Source organism: Morone saxatilis, unplaced genomic scaffold (assembly GCF_004916995.1).
Source record: "Morone saxatilis isolate NCDOM2014 unplaced genomic scaffold, NCSU_SB_2.0 Contig23, whole genome shotgun sequence".
NCBI classification, from domain to species: domain Eukaryota; kingdom Metazoa; phylum Chordata; class Actinopteri; family Moronidae; genus Morone; species Morone saxatilis.
In genome coordinates, this window is record NW_023339796.1 from 19054693 (window position 1) to 19072380 (window position 17688).

General features: G+C 37.6%; 1 protein-coding gene across 1 annotated transcript in view; it reads right to left on the minus strand.

Annotated features, from left to right (window-relative positions):
- Positions 1-1069: 1069 nt before the first annotated feature.
- Positions 1070-17688, minus strand: part of LOC118334382 (sodium channel protein type 4 subunit alpha B-like) — a 35163-nt gene continuing 18544 nt past the window's right edge. Inside the window, exons 16-26 of the mRNA XM_035670285.1 lie at positions 16609-17019; positions 13664-13781; positions 13387-13541; positions 12055-12228; positions 9098-9220; positions 7280-7552; positions 7045-7098; positions 6825-6966; positions 6512-6612; positions 5869-6139; positions 1070-4734 (exon numbers count right to left, since the gene is read on the minus strand). Coding sequence (XP_035526178.1) covers positions 3503-4734; positions 5869-6139; positions 6512-6612; positions 6825-6966; positions 7045-7098; positions 7280-7552; positions 9098-9220; positions 12055-12228; positions 13387-13541; positions 13664-13781; positions 16609-17019 — 3054 coding nt within the window. The 3' untranslated portion in view covers positions 1070-3502. The remainder of the gene's footprint in view (positions 4735-5868; positions 6140-6511; positions 6613-6824; positions 6967-7044; positions 7099-7279; positions 7553-9097; positions 9221-12054; positions 12229-13386; positions 13542-13663; positions 13782-16608; positions 17020-17688) is intronic.

Genomic DNA, 17688 nt, shown 5'->3' on the forward strand with positions numbered 1-17688 from the left:
AATATATCTCACATGTTTAGTTCACTCCAGCAATGGACAGATTTAAAGACACACAGATCATGTTGACATTCTTACTGACCTCTGGCTGATGACGATGAGACTCGATGTTACTCGTGACCTTCATTTAACTAAATGACATTTGAATAAATGGCACACATAGAACACGCAATTCATCAAATGTCTTTTGTATTAGAGTTTAGCATGTCCACATTATATGCAGACATTTTGTAATGCATTACCTTGACATTGCTGTGTTTTACTGTGTGCTGGTGCATTTTGTAATTAGACATAGTGCCTCTTTAATCTTTTTAAAAATGTTTGCTCTCTCTGATGAAGCTTTAATCTCTGCCACATGTCCAAACGCTTAAAAATCAGATCAATTACCAAGTCACATTCAGTCAAGTCACATTTTTCTGGCACTTCATACACAGACCAAAATTAAATTCAAAGTAAGCATCTGTCTATTACGGGGATGGATGGCAAAAGTATAGTGTGTGTGTGTGTGGTAGTTGTGTTAATGCATGTATGTCCACATGTTTACTGTACATATGTGTGTGAAAGAGAGAGAGAGAGAGAGAGAAAGAGAGAGAGAGTGCGTGCATTTGTGTGTGTGTGAGTGTGTAATTAAAACAAGTGATTTTTTTTTTACACACAGATTATCCCTCTATCCCAGCTGGTCAGAGTTGGATTTGACCACCCCGACAACCAGAGAGAGGAAATCTCTTTGGGGCTAAATCCAAATTGGCACCCTTGATGATTTTTTTCCAAAGTGAAAATGTGGCAGTGCTCAACTATTAACTTGAATTTGTCACTGAAATCTAAACATAACAAACATGTTTGCAATACAACCCACTGATCCTGAAGAAGGCAGATCTGTGGGCTAGAGATAGAAAATACACACAAATGCCAAAAAAAAAAAGATTCCAGTTTCTTTGGTTTTATTAATTTTTATGGCTGTGCACTATTAATTACTTGATATTTCCAGTAGATTTTTTTGGTGGTTAAACACGCAGCAGCATTACTGTGTAGTATTTATTCAATGAATAGATGAAATCATTAATCAGCATGGACCATTTCGGCTACATTGTTGAGGGGTTTTATGTGATTGTACTGCATTTGTGGAGGCATTATAAACAAATTCAAGCTTTAAAGGGCAATACACTCACAGAGACAGACAGCCGTGGAGATGCAGAGGTTTGCACATCTGTCCTGTTTTTTTTTTACACACATGGACTCACATGGAGAGATTTAACTGCACCCTGCCTTGTAATGAGGTCAAAACAGCTAACTGGTTCTACATGTGAAGATGGAAACACACTATTTAGAATTTTACTTTTAGTACAGCAAGGTATATATTTAAATCCATATCTGTAAATGTTAAAATAAGTAAATGGCAACGTGTTAAAAAAAACATGTTTCATCCAACTATTTGAACTGTACTGAGAGTTGGAAAATCAAAAAATATGGAACGGAGTTTTATTACCATTTCATAAAACAATCCATGAAATGATCAACCTAAATGCAATACAGACAGTCAAGTTCTCAAGGAAAGTCTTTTATATAAAAATGAACACAGTATATTTATATAATTTGATCGTATCTTGTTATGGCCGTCATAAGAGTCACTGAAATGGTCTTTCAATATAAATACATTACAAAAAATAGGTAAAAATGAGCTTTACATACTTTACACAGCCTCAAAGTTCTTTACACAGTTAATTACAAAATGAGCTTTCAGTGCATTCATGCTCTTCCAATCCACATCCATCAGATCAAATTAAATGGTCTAAAGAGATTCAGAGACGTGTGCGGACAACAGTGAAAATCAGGCACATAATTCAGGGATTATTAGGACACACAGCTCTTCTTTGTAATCAATATAAGTTAAACTTGTTATGTGCTAATAATTAGAAATTAGTTTGTTTTTCACATAAGAAACACATTTGTTCATGTTAATATTAGTATATACTGAATAAGATTATAAGAAATTGTGCTTTTCTTTATGACTTTGTGTCACAACCTGAGAACACTGGATGCTTTTTTAAACAAGGGCCATATTTTTACCATTGCATACAGTATAAAGTAACTGCATTTAATAAAAGTGCATATGAGGGAACAATTTTATTGAACACACAACTCATAAATAAATAAATAAATCCCAAACATTAGATAAATGTTATTAATGCATGCTTTTGGCTTAAAATTAGTTTAATATATTTTGTCTTAAAATGTAAAATGTTAAAATTTAAAAAGGAACATTTTATGAGCAAGTGTTAGCTTTGGTTAAAATAATTTTTGTAACACCTGTTAAATAGCTTCATTGCAGCTACAGTCATGAGTGCAAAATCACTCCACAATATGTTCAATATTCTCAATTTGCTTTTAGTTTGCTGGTCTGTTGCTTTATGGTTAAAATATGTTGGTGAACCAAAACCTCTGAGCATTTAACATGTGTAGTTTGTATCAGTATTAAAACATCTGGACGTGTACAAAGGAATTTGTATTTGCAGAAAATGTAAAAAACCTGCAGAACATGTTCCCAAACATATTTTTTCACAAATAATTTTCTGTCACAAACACAAATCAGTAATATACATTATAAACTCTCAAATTTTGTTTTCTGGGAGAAATGTTGCTGATGTTAAATTTGTTTTCTGTCAGCTACTTTACTTTGTTGGTTACTTTTGCCAATGACAATAATTATTTTAGAGAACTTTATAAATGTCTTTATTTCTTTTGTTCTGTTTTGCCGGCTACCATGTAGCAGGTATCCCCTTCTGTTGTCTTGATCAATTAGGTGTTGTTATTTGTCCCTTTAGTGTCTCTCTCGTCCTTATGGTAATTTTTGCTAATACAAATTTCACTGTACAAGTCCTGAGGAGGTTTTGCAACAATTAAACGAATGTCAACTGTAGTAAAATAATTTCTGAGAATGTAGCTAATTTGCTAGCCTTCTAGCTAGCTATTCAGCTAACAACAATCAACATTTCTAGGAGTGGCAAAATATCATAGGTCCAATTAGACCATTCAGTCACTTTGCAAGTGTTTGTTGTGTACAGTTGTATGATGTCAAAATATAAACAGATATTGCACTGCAAGTTTGTGAAAATCCTAAATAAGAATTTAATATTGATATTAAGTGTTTACTGATATATTTGAAAAAGAACTGCAGATTATGTGGTGCTTTGATTGAATATAGGTAACACATCTTAGCCCATGTTTATTATTTGTATAATAAAAACATATTTTTTTTTTATCTTGATGTTATAAACTATCTGCCAGATGTTAATTTTTAAGAGGACAAGTTAAACTTCAGAGTCCTCCTCTTCTCATGGAGTCTGTGTAACAAAACTGACTTCTGGATGGTGAATTTAAACAGAGGCTGTGAGTTACTTCAAATATTGCATATTTCCTCGGCATCTGCTAATATATATAAAAAAGTTCATCTCTCTGTAAACAAAACAGACAAAAACCACACAAACACTCTCCACACAATCGAGTCTCAAAGAAAAGTTTCTTCATAGTTTTCACCAGGCTCACCAAGTTCAGAGTCTCTGGATATTGATCTGACGACCTCAGAGAGGTCACTGACTGCCCTGGTCACACTTTCATACGATGGTGGTGAGGACATTAGAGTGTCCTCTGTTGTCTGTACAACCTCCATCCCCACAGGTCTATAGTGCTGTATCATGGTGGCTATCAGGCCCTCCCTTTCTGGAGCATTCTCCACATCCACAACAGTCTCAAAGTTTATCTGTCTGTAGAGGTAGGATGCCTGCTTCATTTGCCGGCGCACCAGGTGCCTCCTGTAACACCTCTGGATGATGATTGCGGACACCTCCTCCAGTTTGCGGCGCAGTGTGGAAGTGATGGGCTCGTGGGAAATCTTGGATGGGTTGGTCATCATGAACTTCTCCTCCATTTGCTGCTTGAGGGCATCCATCTCACCCGACTCACCCAGGACACGCTTTGTGAAGGCAAAGAGGATGTCCAGGCAGTGGATCCTATCGCCGCTGACCATGGGAAGGTCCATGGAGATCAGCTTGATCCTGTTGGGCTTAGCTATGCGCAGCGGCTCCGACAAAGTGTCAGCAAAGACTGACAGCATGGAAAACTCAATGAACTGTGTGGCCTCATAATCAAACTTCTCCCAAACCTCATAAAACATTTCAAAGTCATCCTCGCTCAGTGGCTCTGTACTCTCCTCTGTGGCAACGCTGAAGTTCTCCAGAATGATAGCTATATACATATTTACCACAATGAGGAAAGAAATGATTATGTAACTGACAAAGAAAGCTATGCCGACTGAGGGGCTGCCACAGTTTCCCCGGGTGTTAGTGCCAGTATTGACGAAGTTACTGTCGCACTCTTCTGGGGGGCTGGACATTATAGGACTCAGGAGGTTGTCCCAACCGGCCGAGGTGCTGATCTGAAAAAGGCAGATCATACTATTCCCAAAGGTCTCAAAGTTAAACATGTCGTCAACCCCATCTTGTTTTTTCACATAGGCAAAGTTTGCCATACCGAAGATAGCATAGATGAACATGACGAGGAAAAGCAGGAGGCCAATGTTGAACAGTGCTGGCATGGACATCATTAAGGCAAACAGTAGAGTCCTTATTCCTTTGGCTGCACGTATTAGTCTAAGTACACGTCCTATCCTTGCCAGTCTGATGACTCGAAACAGGGTCGGAGACACAAAGTACTTCTCAATGATGTCTGCAAGAACAATCCCTGAAAGGACAGAAAAAGACAAGGCAAGGTTAGTCTCATTGCACAATGACGCAAATGATTAAAATCTTTACATTAAAGGAGCTGTAAGCAAGATTTTAAATAAGTGTTAAACAGCTCTCCATTCTGAAGGCCGTCACTGGTGTAGAGAGTTCAGTAAATAACATGGATCGCCCAATCACTCCTTTCTGCAGTAAACAGAAAATACATTTTCTGGCATCACGTTCCCACTTTATCCAATCAGGAGAGAGAACTCCACCAATACCCCTTATCCACCACCGTGAACTATGCTAGTTCTGAGCTGGTGATAATGGCGGTTCAGAGTTGGTCCAACTACAATGTTTTAAAAACTGGTTTATTTTTCCACAGGCTAGAGAGCCACCAAAGAGTTATGTCATTGTATACGTATGCTACCATTTGTAACCAATGTTATGCTAGCTGTCTAAGTAGCTAGCTGTTAAATAACACGTATCACATCAGTGTTATTAGACTCAAAGGTAACATTAAAGTTATGAACAATGTTACGAACATTGATGCGAGTTATTAGTAGCTATGCTTGCTCGGGTAATGTTAGCTGACCAATAGCTAGCTAGCTAGCCAGCTTATGTTTGTGACATCTATGTGCTAAACAGCTAATAAATACATAACTGCCTGGCCACAAGGCAGCCCCAGCCCTTGTTGTAAGTGGTTGTTCTTGGTTTTAGACCAGCGAAGAGTTGGTACTGCGAACCAGTTTTCAAGGAAAAAGGGGTGAAAGAGGTTTGTGGCACCAGCCTAAAGCATCATTATTTGACAACTACAGGGAATTTCTCAGAATCGCTTAGCGCACCTTTAACAATGTATCAAATGACAGAGGTAGTGACAACAAATGTTCACCTGACTCTGCAGGTCCCTTCAGTTCTATGTAACTTTTTAGTGTGTTTTATATGATATCAATATGTACAGTAGAATGTACAGTAGGCCTAGATAAAAGATACAAATTAATATCTCCTGTCTCATAATGTTGACAAGATATTCTGCTAACAAACAACAGGTAAACCAGTGGTACTGAAAGTAATATAACAACACAAGTATAATCCCCTTGGCAGCAGTAATATTTAATGAGTTATCTCTTCTTTGCAGTGTGTCTCTACTTACCTATAATCGAGAGAATTATAACCACAAAATCAAAGATGTTCCATGCAACTGTGAAGAAATAACAACGGAGAGCAATGATCTTGATCAGGCATTCAGTGGTAAAGATCACAATGAAGACCAGGTTAATCTTGTTGAGAATGGACTCCATGCGCTCTGACTGCTCATCGGTTTCCACCATCATGGTCACCATGTTGACAATGATGAGCATCATGATCATGATGTCAAAGGCTTGCTTGGACACGAGATCGAAGAAGAAGGCTTGGAGAATGTTCTACGATTGGGAAATACAAATGGCAAATCAGTGACATTGTTATTTCTTGGGTGTATAGGTATATGCATATAAATAATTGTGTATATTGTTTTATTTTAATTTAACTTTGATTCGTCTTATATATAATTTCTTAAATCAAAATTTAATTATCTTATGTTTTATGTGTGCGTAGCATGAAGGAAATTTCATTTCATTATGCATCCTTGTACAAATTATCTTGGACCTCATCATTAGTACAATATTATCAAGAATATTAGCGGGCAGGATGCAAGGTTAAGGGTTATAAATACAACATCAAATATATAAGAAAAAGTATATATATGAAAAATATGTAAATATGTATGAAAGGATGTTATAAAAATATTATTGTACCGCAGGCCTTGGTATTGGTTTTTGGGGCTTTTTAGATCCTAACTTCTTCATAGCGTTGTAGTACTTCTTCTGTTCTTCAGTCATGAAGATATCCTGTCCACCTAAGTAAAGGCAAAAGCACCTAGCATTATTTTTAGAGGATGCTTACACATTATTCAGTTAGTAAGTTAGTATTTTCACAAATTCCTCATATTAAATTTTTCCCTGGAGAATGAAATACGTAAAATATTTTAAAGGCATGTCTGTGTATTTGTAGTAGCCACTGAATTGCATCCATCTTGTACAGGTACAGAATTACTTGTGTTGTGAATACTCATCTTTCTTTTCTGCTGATTGAAATTGTCAATAATTACACCGATGAAGAGATTCAGGGTGAAGAAGGAGCCGAATATGATGAAAACGACAAAGTACAGGTACATGTAGAGGTTGATTTCTCTGATGGGTTGTTCTTCCACCTGAAAGCAAACAGTTTTTATATGTCAGCTGGTTGCATGTTCATGATATAGGCCCTGGAAGTAGGTAGACATACTTACTCCTCTTGAATCAACAGCTGCATGCATTATTTCCATCCATCCTTTAAATGTAGCCTATAAATACAATGCAATATTACACAACATTACTGTCTGAGCACTGCATTGTTTTGTGAATTATCAACTTTATCTATAGAAAAAGATGACAATTAATATTAAGATCACATTAATTGCACATTCCTAAAATGAAAGTGTGTTTGACAAATTTGACTCTAACAGGGTGGCAGACAAAACTCACCACTTGCAAAAGGGAAAGGTAGCCAAGTCCCACGTTATCGAAGTTGACCTTCACTTTAGTCCAGTAGAACTGCGTGTCATTCATACCGAGGCACTCTGACTTGTTGTTGACTGCAGAGACATTGTGGATGAAGCCTGTTCTGTTCACACACTTTCCAAACTTGCCGGCGAACAAGTTGACCCCCATGATGCTGAAGATGAGCCAGAAGATGAGACACACGAGCAGCACGTTCATAATGGAGGGGATAGCTCCTATAAGAGCGTTCACAACCACCTGATGACAAACAGATAAGATACAAGTTAGTCTCACCGCACTGAGGTTAGCCTGGTGTTAGATCTCTTTCAGTCTGATTATGAAGCTAGTTGTTATTTAGCTCATGATCTGATACTTGACTAATTTAGGTATACAATTTTGTGTATGTTTGTGTTGACTTATTGCATTCAAGTTAAAATGTAACTCATGTAACTTTTCTAATCCTTCCTAAAGAAATCTATATTAAAGGTTTAGTGTGTAACAGGATGAACTATTGGCAGAAATGGAATATAATATTTATAGTTATGTTTTCATTATGTATAATCACCTGATTATGTGTCTCAGTCGTTTTTATTTACAGATGGAGCAAATCCTCTTCTACAGAGTTTCAACAGTAGCCCAGAAAGTACAAACCAAACACTGGCTCCTTTTGCGTTTTTCATGGCTACCGTAGTTTCTCCTACATGCTTGGAGTGGTATTCAATTTGTTGCAGTCTGCAACTTCACTGCTGGGTGCCACTAAATCCTACACACTGGTCTAAATCTAATTAAGTGGAAACATGCCTGTATGATTTGCAGTAGACGCATGTATGTAAGTTTCATAGTTATGATTAACAAGTCTGCAGCTATGCTGGCAGGTCTGTGATGCACAGTGTAGGGCAGTAACTCATTATTAGTAATAATATTACTTTTCCCAGTAACTAGTAGTGCGACTAATTACTAATGAATTTCAGCAATTATATTACAGTTACCCTCCCAAAAAATAATTAGTTACAACTTTTCTTTGGTTGGTAATAATCCAACAATCCAATCAAATCCTTGGATTATTTTTTGTAATCGTGGAGGAAACTAACTAGTTTGGAAGATGGAAACGCTTACATTCAGCAGCTGGAAATATTCCATTACTTCTTTTTTTTAATAAACAAAACTGGGTTTTAAGCGTTGTAAGTCTGGATTTTGGGGAGAAGGGTCACAATTACCAATTTTGTGGGGAGTAGCAGAAAAGTAATATAGTCTAACAAGGAGTGTAACTAATAACTGTTGGCAGGGAGTAAGAAGTAAAGTAATAACATAACTTCTGAAAAGAGTAAGAGTAAAAATTGAGTAACTATCCAAACACTGATGATGCAGCACTCAGGCATAGTGATGCTTCTATCTCAATCCTAACTTCAGCATGCTAACATGTTCACAATGCTAACATGCTGCCATTCAGGAGGTGCAATCTTCACCATCTTAGTTTAGCGTATTAGCATGCTAATATTTGCTAATTAGCACTAACCACAAAGTACCGACTAAAAGGAATTTCAATACTTTACTGTTTGCAGGCATTGGGTCATAAACCAAAGTCTTAGACAAATTTATCTGATCCCCAGAGTCAATGGGATTTATCATGTACCATGAATGTTTGTACAAAATTTCATGGCAATACATAATAGTTTTTGAGATAGACCAAGGCTGAAACAGTGGAGTCCCATAACCGTGCTCCAAACTTAATGTACAATAATCCTGAGTTTAACCAGCAAGTTATTAGTCAACAGAACCTCTGTTGTAAAACGTATTTCTCACCCGCATGCCCTCAAATCTGGACAGAGCTCTGAGAGGTCTCAAAGCCCGCAGGGTCCTTAGGGACTTGATTGCAGCAAAGTCAGAATATCCCAGTGAATTTGCAACCAGGCTTATCAAGGACACCTACATGGAGAACAGAAAGACATGAACACTGTGAGAATTATACAATTCTTTTAAACCTTTGGGGGGAAAGTAGTTATATATTTTTGATAATACAAGAAGAACAAAAACATTGTGAAAAGCACTTAAAGTAATATCACATAAATATTCAACACATTAGTCAAGGAACTGCGTATAGTTTCTGAGCAATTATTTTACTTATAAAGGTAAAACTAATACTAATAAATACAGGTAGAAAACATTTGAAGAGCCATATTTTAGACTTTTTGCGTATTTTGGGACATTCCACAGTTAGGAACACGGTTACATAATTTTTGAGATTTAGTTTGGTTGTTGTATCATCTTTTAGCAAATTTAAACTTCCACTCTATTCTACATCCAAAACAAAACAAAATGGTATTCCGCTGTTGAATGACCCTTGGATGACAGCTATGAATGAAAATGGTGTGATAAAAAAATGAAAGAAAATTCATGTCATGACTGATGATGACAAAACACAGACAAGTATGCACATATAGACAAATTGAGTCCATGCATGCATACTCAGCTATATATGCATATTAAATATGTATATATATCAAATAGAGTGAGTTTTATAAAGAATTTATATCTGTCTTTGCCAAATTTGTTTCCCAAATTTGCATCCAATTGATCCAATAAGTTCATTAAAAACAATTTAGGACCAATAAGGCCCCAATGGTCTGTATTTCTTTATAAAAGTCTATTTACACATGTGTTTGTCCAATATATCTAAAGAAGATACTCAAAAAAAGTTTATTCTCGGACAAGAGAAGTCTTTGGCTCCAAGAAAGTACAGACGGAAAAATACATAACCACAGTAAAAGAAAGTAAGGTGGTACTTTTCATAGAGAGAAACAAAAGGTAGGTAGTTGCAATGATCAACAGGATTTGTCTTTTCTTCTACACAGACGTAAAAAGTAACCCTCAGTACATGAATTAGACACAACAGTTTAGACATGAACTCAACCGGTGCATTTCTAAATTGACAATGAGACTAATAATGTCTGTTAAGCAACATTTGTAAAGGTTTAATATGCTGTATAAAGAACACCAGATCTTCTGTAGATAAACCTTAGAGTACACGGCACTGCATTTGTTTTTGATACAAAAGCCAAGGTCTTGAAGTAAGAATCACTGTTGAGTAGTTTTATAGCGCAACATTTTTTTTAGCACATTTCATAAGAAGTGCATTTGTTTGGAAACAAGACGGTGGCTTTTGATATCACAACAGAAAGCACTTACAAGTGAAGAAACACAGAAGCATTTGTGATGCAGATGCAAGTTTCCAATCTCAGAGCCCATACTCACCTGGGACCTGCTAACTACAACTTACCCTAACAATAGAGCGATCTGTGGCAATCTGTGTAACAGCAGGTGAAATCAGAGGAGGTCAAGACAGGCCTCAGGCAGCATGCCTCGGGCACTTTGGATGTCTACACACTATAGCGCCACATCCATTTTGCCCAACAGTTTACATAAGGACGCTTACAAAGTGTAACATATGACTCCAATTACTGGAGCACTTTTTTTTTTACACTTTTTATTTGTCTGGCATAAAAGCAAATGTGAAATTGTACAATAAAACAACTATGTGATTTAGCAATCTGTATGTTTATATTAAACTGTGCTAAAATAGCTGTGTGAAGTTTGTTTTAAAGCCCCCCTCCACTCAAAAATGTGTTTTTCTTCTTGTTTCTACAGTTGGATGTTTGATCTTCACTGTTTGAATGATGTCTGTGCAGAGCTGGACACTTAAAGGATGTTTTTTCTCTGTGCTCCTTGAAAATCTGATTTTAAGGGGCGGGGCCTACGAGCATGATTTTTTTGACATCACAATTAATTAGGAAGTCAACCCTGGTCCAGTATGCAACTTCTACAAAGGTGTGGATGTAGAATAACTGAAGCCTCCAGTGCACATCCCCACTGAGACATGGACACCTCTTACAGTGAAGGAGGAGACATCTTAGAAATTTAGAAATTACCAGAATTTGCATATTGGTAGGTAGAAGGCTTTTTAAGGATTTTAATGTGGAAATTATACGTTTTTGTGGAAAAAACACACCAGACACACATTATTTGTATGTATGCCGTAATACATGTCTGGATGGAATAGGAGTAACAGATGATAAGGGAAGCACAATTTCAGTCAAGAATGTGGTTAGTTATTGCAAAGCATAAAAAGTGTTAAGTGCTTTCCTATGAATAATGAGACACTTAGCAAGCTTTAAATCCCAAAGACATGAAAAGGTACATTCAGGGATTACAGTTCAACCTGCATTCTCAACATGTGATTTTAAATGACAGGCATCCTTTCATGTTGTGCAACCATTTATGTAAGATGTATCCCCACAGCCCAGCCCGATGAACCCAAGTACCCCTTTATCACCAACACCCTTTATGTTAATCTCAAACTAGAAGCTATTTAAATAGTAATCTTATAGACAGGATATAAAAATGGATGTTACAATATTGTCATTCAATTGAACTGTCAATGTTTAGTTTGGTTTGGTCAAGTTTGCATTTGTACTACAACCACATAGAGTGGCAAAAGCTGGACGTTTCAACAGTTTATCCATTACTTTGAGACAACTATTTCATCTCCTCTGCTTTCTTGTTTGCAATAACATCTGAATTCATTGTAATAGCTGACTCAATACATCAATGTATTTTTTTAACTGAATCATTAATTACATTTTTTCTAGTAAGTGCCCCCTGGCAACAGCAGACTTACCCCCTGGGGCACAAGTACCCCTGGTTCGGGAGTCACTGATGTAATGCGATAAAAACATGCGAGGTACAGTAAAATGTTCACTTACATCCACGATAAGAAAGTCGAGCCAGCACCAGTAGTTGGTGAAATACTTCTTGAAGCCGTATGCAATCCACTTGAGGAACATCTCCAGCACAAAGATGTAGGAGAATACCTTGTCGGCAGACTCCAGCACCACCTTTACAACTTTTCTCTTCTCAATGTAGATATCTTCAAATGCCTGCAGCAGAAGAGGGACAGCAGTGTGACCACTACACCACACCACACCTGTTGTTTGAAAATACAACACGTATGTCCGGAAACTTCTGTGTTGCTTTTCAGTTCCAACGGAAATGACAATCAGACATTGCAGTCAGAAATAGTGTACATTTGTATTGTGTACAGTTTTTTATTTGTTTATTTATTTTTTTAAAGCTGTATTGAAGAGAAAGGGCTACGCCAGGATGTAAACGGACCGAGATGACATTGCTGATTGGTGATGATTGCTGGTACATTTACATGATGTTTAATGTGCTGCAACTGAGCAGCTAATTGTTGTTCTCTAGAGTGCAAACTGAAGTTAGCAGTGCACCTTCCCCCTGTGAATGTTTAATAATAATAAAATAATACATTTTATTTACAGAGTGCTTTTCAAGGAACGCAAAGACACTTTGTCTGTTTGGTGGCTCTTTCAATAAGCTAAGATTAGCCAGTGTGACCGACTGCTCTGCATATGATAGGATGCAAATAAAGCAAAGATTGACATTGACAGAGAACTAATGGAAATCTGATGATTATTACTAGAATAGGAACCCAACAAATAAATATTAATATAAATTTCTCCCTTTTGGTTGAATATTTTTGGTCAAAGGTGCACACAGGGTAAGTGATTTACAGAGCACATATGTTTGCTGTGACAAAAACACACAAAAAGCAATATAATTTCAGTAGAACTTATCTAAAGGTATAATTGTAATACAGAAAACATTAGTTTTATATACAGGAAATTTGCATTATAATTATTCAACAAGCTCAGCATCGTGCCTAAGAATACATATACCAATTATTATTGGCACAGTCCACCATTCCTCACCATTTACCTGTGCACAAGGGAGAACGATCAATCCATGAGTTTGTTTGGCTGCACTGTAAACAGACACACCAGTTCCTCTTTTGATGTATTTCTGACAAAGTAGCTGCTCAGTAATGCCCCTAAATTCTGAGAAATGCTGTATTAAAGCACACTTGCTGTTACCACCAGGGACCACAGGTGACACCAAATCAGCCAAGGCTGAAATTTATGACGATTATATGAGTTTAAAGTGTGCTTTAAATTTATTTCTAAAAAAATAGAATTTATAATAATTTTATTTTTTCGAATGACATCTAGTAGCCGTACCAGAGCTCCACTGCTGAGCAGGATCATGAAGATGATGAAAGTCTCAAACCAGCTGTGTTCCACAATCTGGTAGCAGGTCTTCCTCAGTCTCCACCAGGCCTGAGCCAGACCGCGGCTGGTATCGATGTTACAGCACTGACAGTGCCTCGAGCAAACTGAGTGGGAAGGAAAAAACAAAACAGCACAGATTACATGAAGGAACTGTAAAGTAATGTTGGTTTGATCATACAGTATGTTCATAGTTTTATGGTTACAACTCTTAATTCTTGATTCTCACATTCTGGGAAGCATTCCTCCGGCTCCATGCTCTCTTCAGCCAGCTCTGATAAGTCATCCATCTCATCTCCAGGCTTCTTCAGATCCACCGTGCTGCCCTCTGATAGGCTGACCATCTCCTGCATAGTGAGAAGTGAGAATATCTTATATATATTATCATTCATTTCAGATCCATTATGTACTTGACTGGTCACTACACCTGCCCCCCAAACAAGGAATCAGTGTATAAACCAGTTCTTATATAAAGGTAATTGTTGTTTGTTTTGGTGGATTTGGCAGGAGTTTTCCATCACCTGTCAAAGTGAAAAGACCTGCTGTGACGTCACTGATTGGATCCCGTCCATATGTGCAATATGCTTATAAGTTTCAAAGCAAACAGAGCAGTCTGGCAGCATTTATCTGCCCTGTATTCAGCGTGGATTCATCCTATCAAAGCTAGCTCACCTAGCTGTACCGCCGTGCCTTTCAGTCTCTTCTCAGCCTTAATACAATTTTGATGAGATTTTCGTGTGTTGTAACAGCAACATATTTAATATGATTTATAGGACAGAGGTGCGGCTTCAATCCTATAAACCAGTACAAAGTCTAATCCAGCATTAAAGAGCATCCACAAGACCTGGAGACCAGATTACCAGCATTACCAGTCATAGTGCTTGAAGACAACATGCCCAGATAGAATTTGGTTTAACACTTTTGATTAATGATAACTATTTGTATGCAGTTGGGATACAGGTGGTCATCACTCTTCTTAAAGTGATCTACTTTTTAAAAACTGTAGTAACAATTTATTTCTAACTTTTTAAAAACTACAGTCTTGCCATTTTTCGTACGTATATCAAGGTCTACACATGTAAAATGTATCCTTCTATACTGCTGAGCAGCTGTAGATGCCCAGTTAAGCTGATGGAGGGCTGGAGGAGGTTTTTTGTTTTTCATTTCCATTTTCCCTGATGCCTAATTCTGGTGTGGTGTGGAGCGGAGCACGACAGGGAAATAGGAAGAGAGCGCGCCAGACTGCAGCCCTCTCAGCTCAGCCTGGCCGTGCCTGGCTCTGTTCAGCTGTGTCAGTATAATCTGCTCTACAGGGCCTGGCTCAACATCTGGCCCGCTGCTGTCACTCTGCCAGATAGGACAGAAGCGACACATCCTCAACAAACCTCAACAAACACACCCACAGGACACTGAGAGACAGAGGAAGCCAGGCGAGACGGGAAGGGCGAATAAGAGTAAGGCAAGAGGAAGATACAGGGAGCTTGATAAAGACAGACTTAGAGAGAGAGATTGAGAGGCTTAATTAATACGCACAAGTCAACAAGAGAGAGAGACTAAGGTGGTTAGATGGTCTAATGGGTCATAGCAACCAAAACTAGGTCCATCGATGTGGTGATCATAATATTGATTCTCTTGGCCAGTCACATAGCTTCTTTCATATTCAAACAGCTTATTACAGTGGTTTTGAATGAATACATGTCAAACTATTCCTTTTGGAAATACACGTATTCACTTTCTTTCTGAGAATTAGATGAGAAGAGCAATACCATTCTCATGTCTGTACTGTAAATATGAAGCTAAGACCAGCCGCTGGTTACCCTCGCTTGGCACAAACAGCTAGCCTGGCACTGTCAAAAGGTAACTAAATCCACCATCCATACAAAAACCAAAGTGTAACCTCACAGTCATGGCGAGACTTAATGCACCCATTAGTCCGGTTCATAAGCCCCAGTAAAACCATAATGTGTTGTTTTTACTCATCGGTTGTTGTACGGATTAAACAAACAGGATATAACCTGTTAATTAGTGAGCTTCAGAGGTGCTGGTGTAGTTGGATTATGCTTTTTGTCAACAGAGTCAGGCTAGCTGTTTCCCTGTTTCCAGACTTCATATTTACAGTACAGACAAGACAATGAGAGAGATCTTCTTATTTTAGTTTCAGGAAGTTTCCCAAAATGTCCCAAACTGTTATCTTCAATTAGAGCTTGCTAAGCCAATGGTAGTCTGTAAACTAATCGTCTAATAATACTAATAAAACAAATACAAGTGCTAGTTTAGTTACCTGTGTCAGACTTATGGTGCTCAGTATCCTTAGTGGTCCACAACCCCAATCCCTAAAAGCTTTTACACTTGCATGGTCCATCCACACAGGTATTATTAATTATTATACCTCATTAAAACCTCTTCTCCCAGCTTGTTAGGTCTAATCAACTGCAATAAGTGCATTTTAATATTGTCCCTACAATAGGCCTTTGAGTCATTTTGACATTAAATAGTAGGGTAAACACAGGTGATAATAGTAATTACAGTTGAGATCCTTTCCAGTGACCCAACATGTACAACAGCAGCACCCTCACTCTGTTCTGTCTTAATTAGTATCACTGGGAACACCTGTGTTTACCCTACTATTTCATTTCAAATTGTCACTTAGACAGTTTGAACAATCGCTAATGATGTAACACATTAGGGTTTGGTCTGGTTGATTAATTTTTTTTTATTATGGTCATACTTTCCGCGTAACAACTTACATTTCTAAGGAGAGTTTGCCATATTTATGTTAATTCTTAATAACTCAGTTGTTCAGGCTGAAATAAAACATCTGGATTCCAAAGTTATATTTGTCTCACCATGGCACTAGTATATAATTAGGACATTACAGAGCAATAAAGAATTAGCCATAATGTTTTTAGTATGTCTTAGAAAGTAAGAGATGTAACACTGCTAGCTACATTTACATTTGCTAGAATATATTTATTATATTATTATAAATTCATTGTTTTTTTCTATTTTGTCGCCATCCCAGCATGCACCAGGCAGGAAGCCCTTTAAATGTATTAAATATGGCTATTGAGTAAATAAACTGATCACATAGACAAAACTATTCTGGTGGAAAATACCATCCAAAGACCACCACAACAGTAAATCACAAAGGTTCAGGTACGTAGGTACACATACCGCTTTGTTGTCTTCATCCTCTGATGACTCAGAAATCTCCTCCTCTTCCAAAAACTCCACATCTGACTCTCCAGGTGCGATAGGAACAATGACAGTCAAGTTTGGGTTCGTCATGTAGGTGTCCCCCTCTGGTATGATATACTTCTCTCCATAGCGCCCAAATATTCCCCCATTGCTTTCCATGTGATTTCCTTCCAGCTTAAGGGCCTGACTGGATTCTTTGGGCTTCTGATTTTGACGCTTCAAGCTGCGGTTGAAGAGGTCTGTGACACTTGTTACGAGCCAGGAGACACCGGTATTGATGCGGGCGATGGCGATCTGAATGTTGTTCAAATCGCCATCTTCGTCTGGAGCAGAGAGGTTGTCGGAGCTAAAGGAGCTGAGCAGCAGGGCCAGAAAAAGATTCAACACCTGTTGACAGACAGATGTTGTTACATTGTATTTGATCAGTACATTGTTCTCATTTTATAGCCATTTACCCAGAAAATGTTGTTTTTACATTGTGCTTATGTCATGATTAATCTTTCTTTACAAATCAGAGCTTAGTTTAGCCTGTGAGGAAGGATAAGTGCAGCTAATACATGGCATGATATCCCACATATTTTGTCAACATTGGCAAATCCTGCATTGTAAATTCAGGAGGATATTCTACCCAGATATGCTCAGACACATATATGCCGTGTTGCAGTCCTGTATTAAGTATTTTCAACATAACTGCCCCTTGCCTTTGGAAATAACACCAGGTTACTACTGTAGGTATTATTAAGCTAGACAGGCATGCTAATGTTTGCAGCCTATGTTAAAACACATCAATTTGATGGTTGAATCCATTCACTTTCGCTCTTGGTTTTTGGTGTGATAAAAAAGACATGATCCTACAAACTCTCTGGTTGAGTGGTGTAATATGTTACAAAGTTCAGTTGCTTTTGTTTAACAACTGCTCTATTGTATGATTATGACTTATAGTGTAGAGAAAATGAAAGGGTTGCTGTATATATTGTCAGGAAATACATGAGAAGAATTATCCATCCATTATTTTAAATAGCACCATCTTTAGACCTGCACGAAGCACAGCGTCAG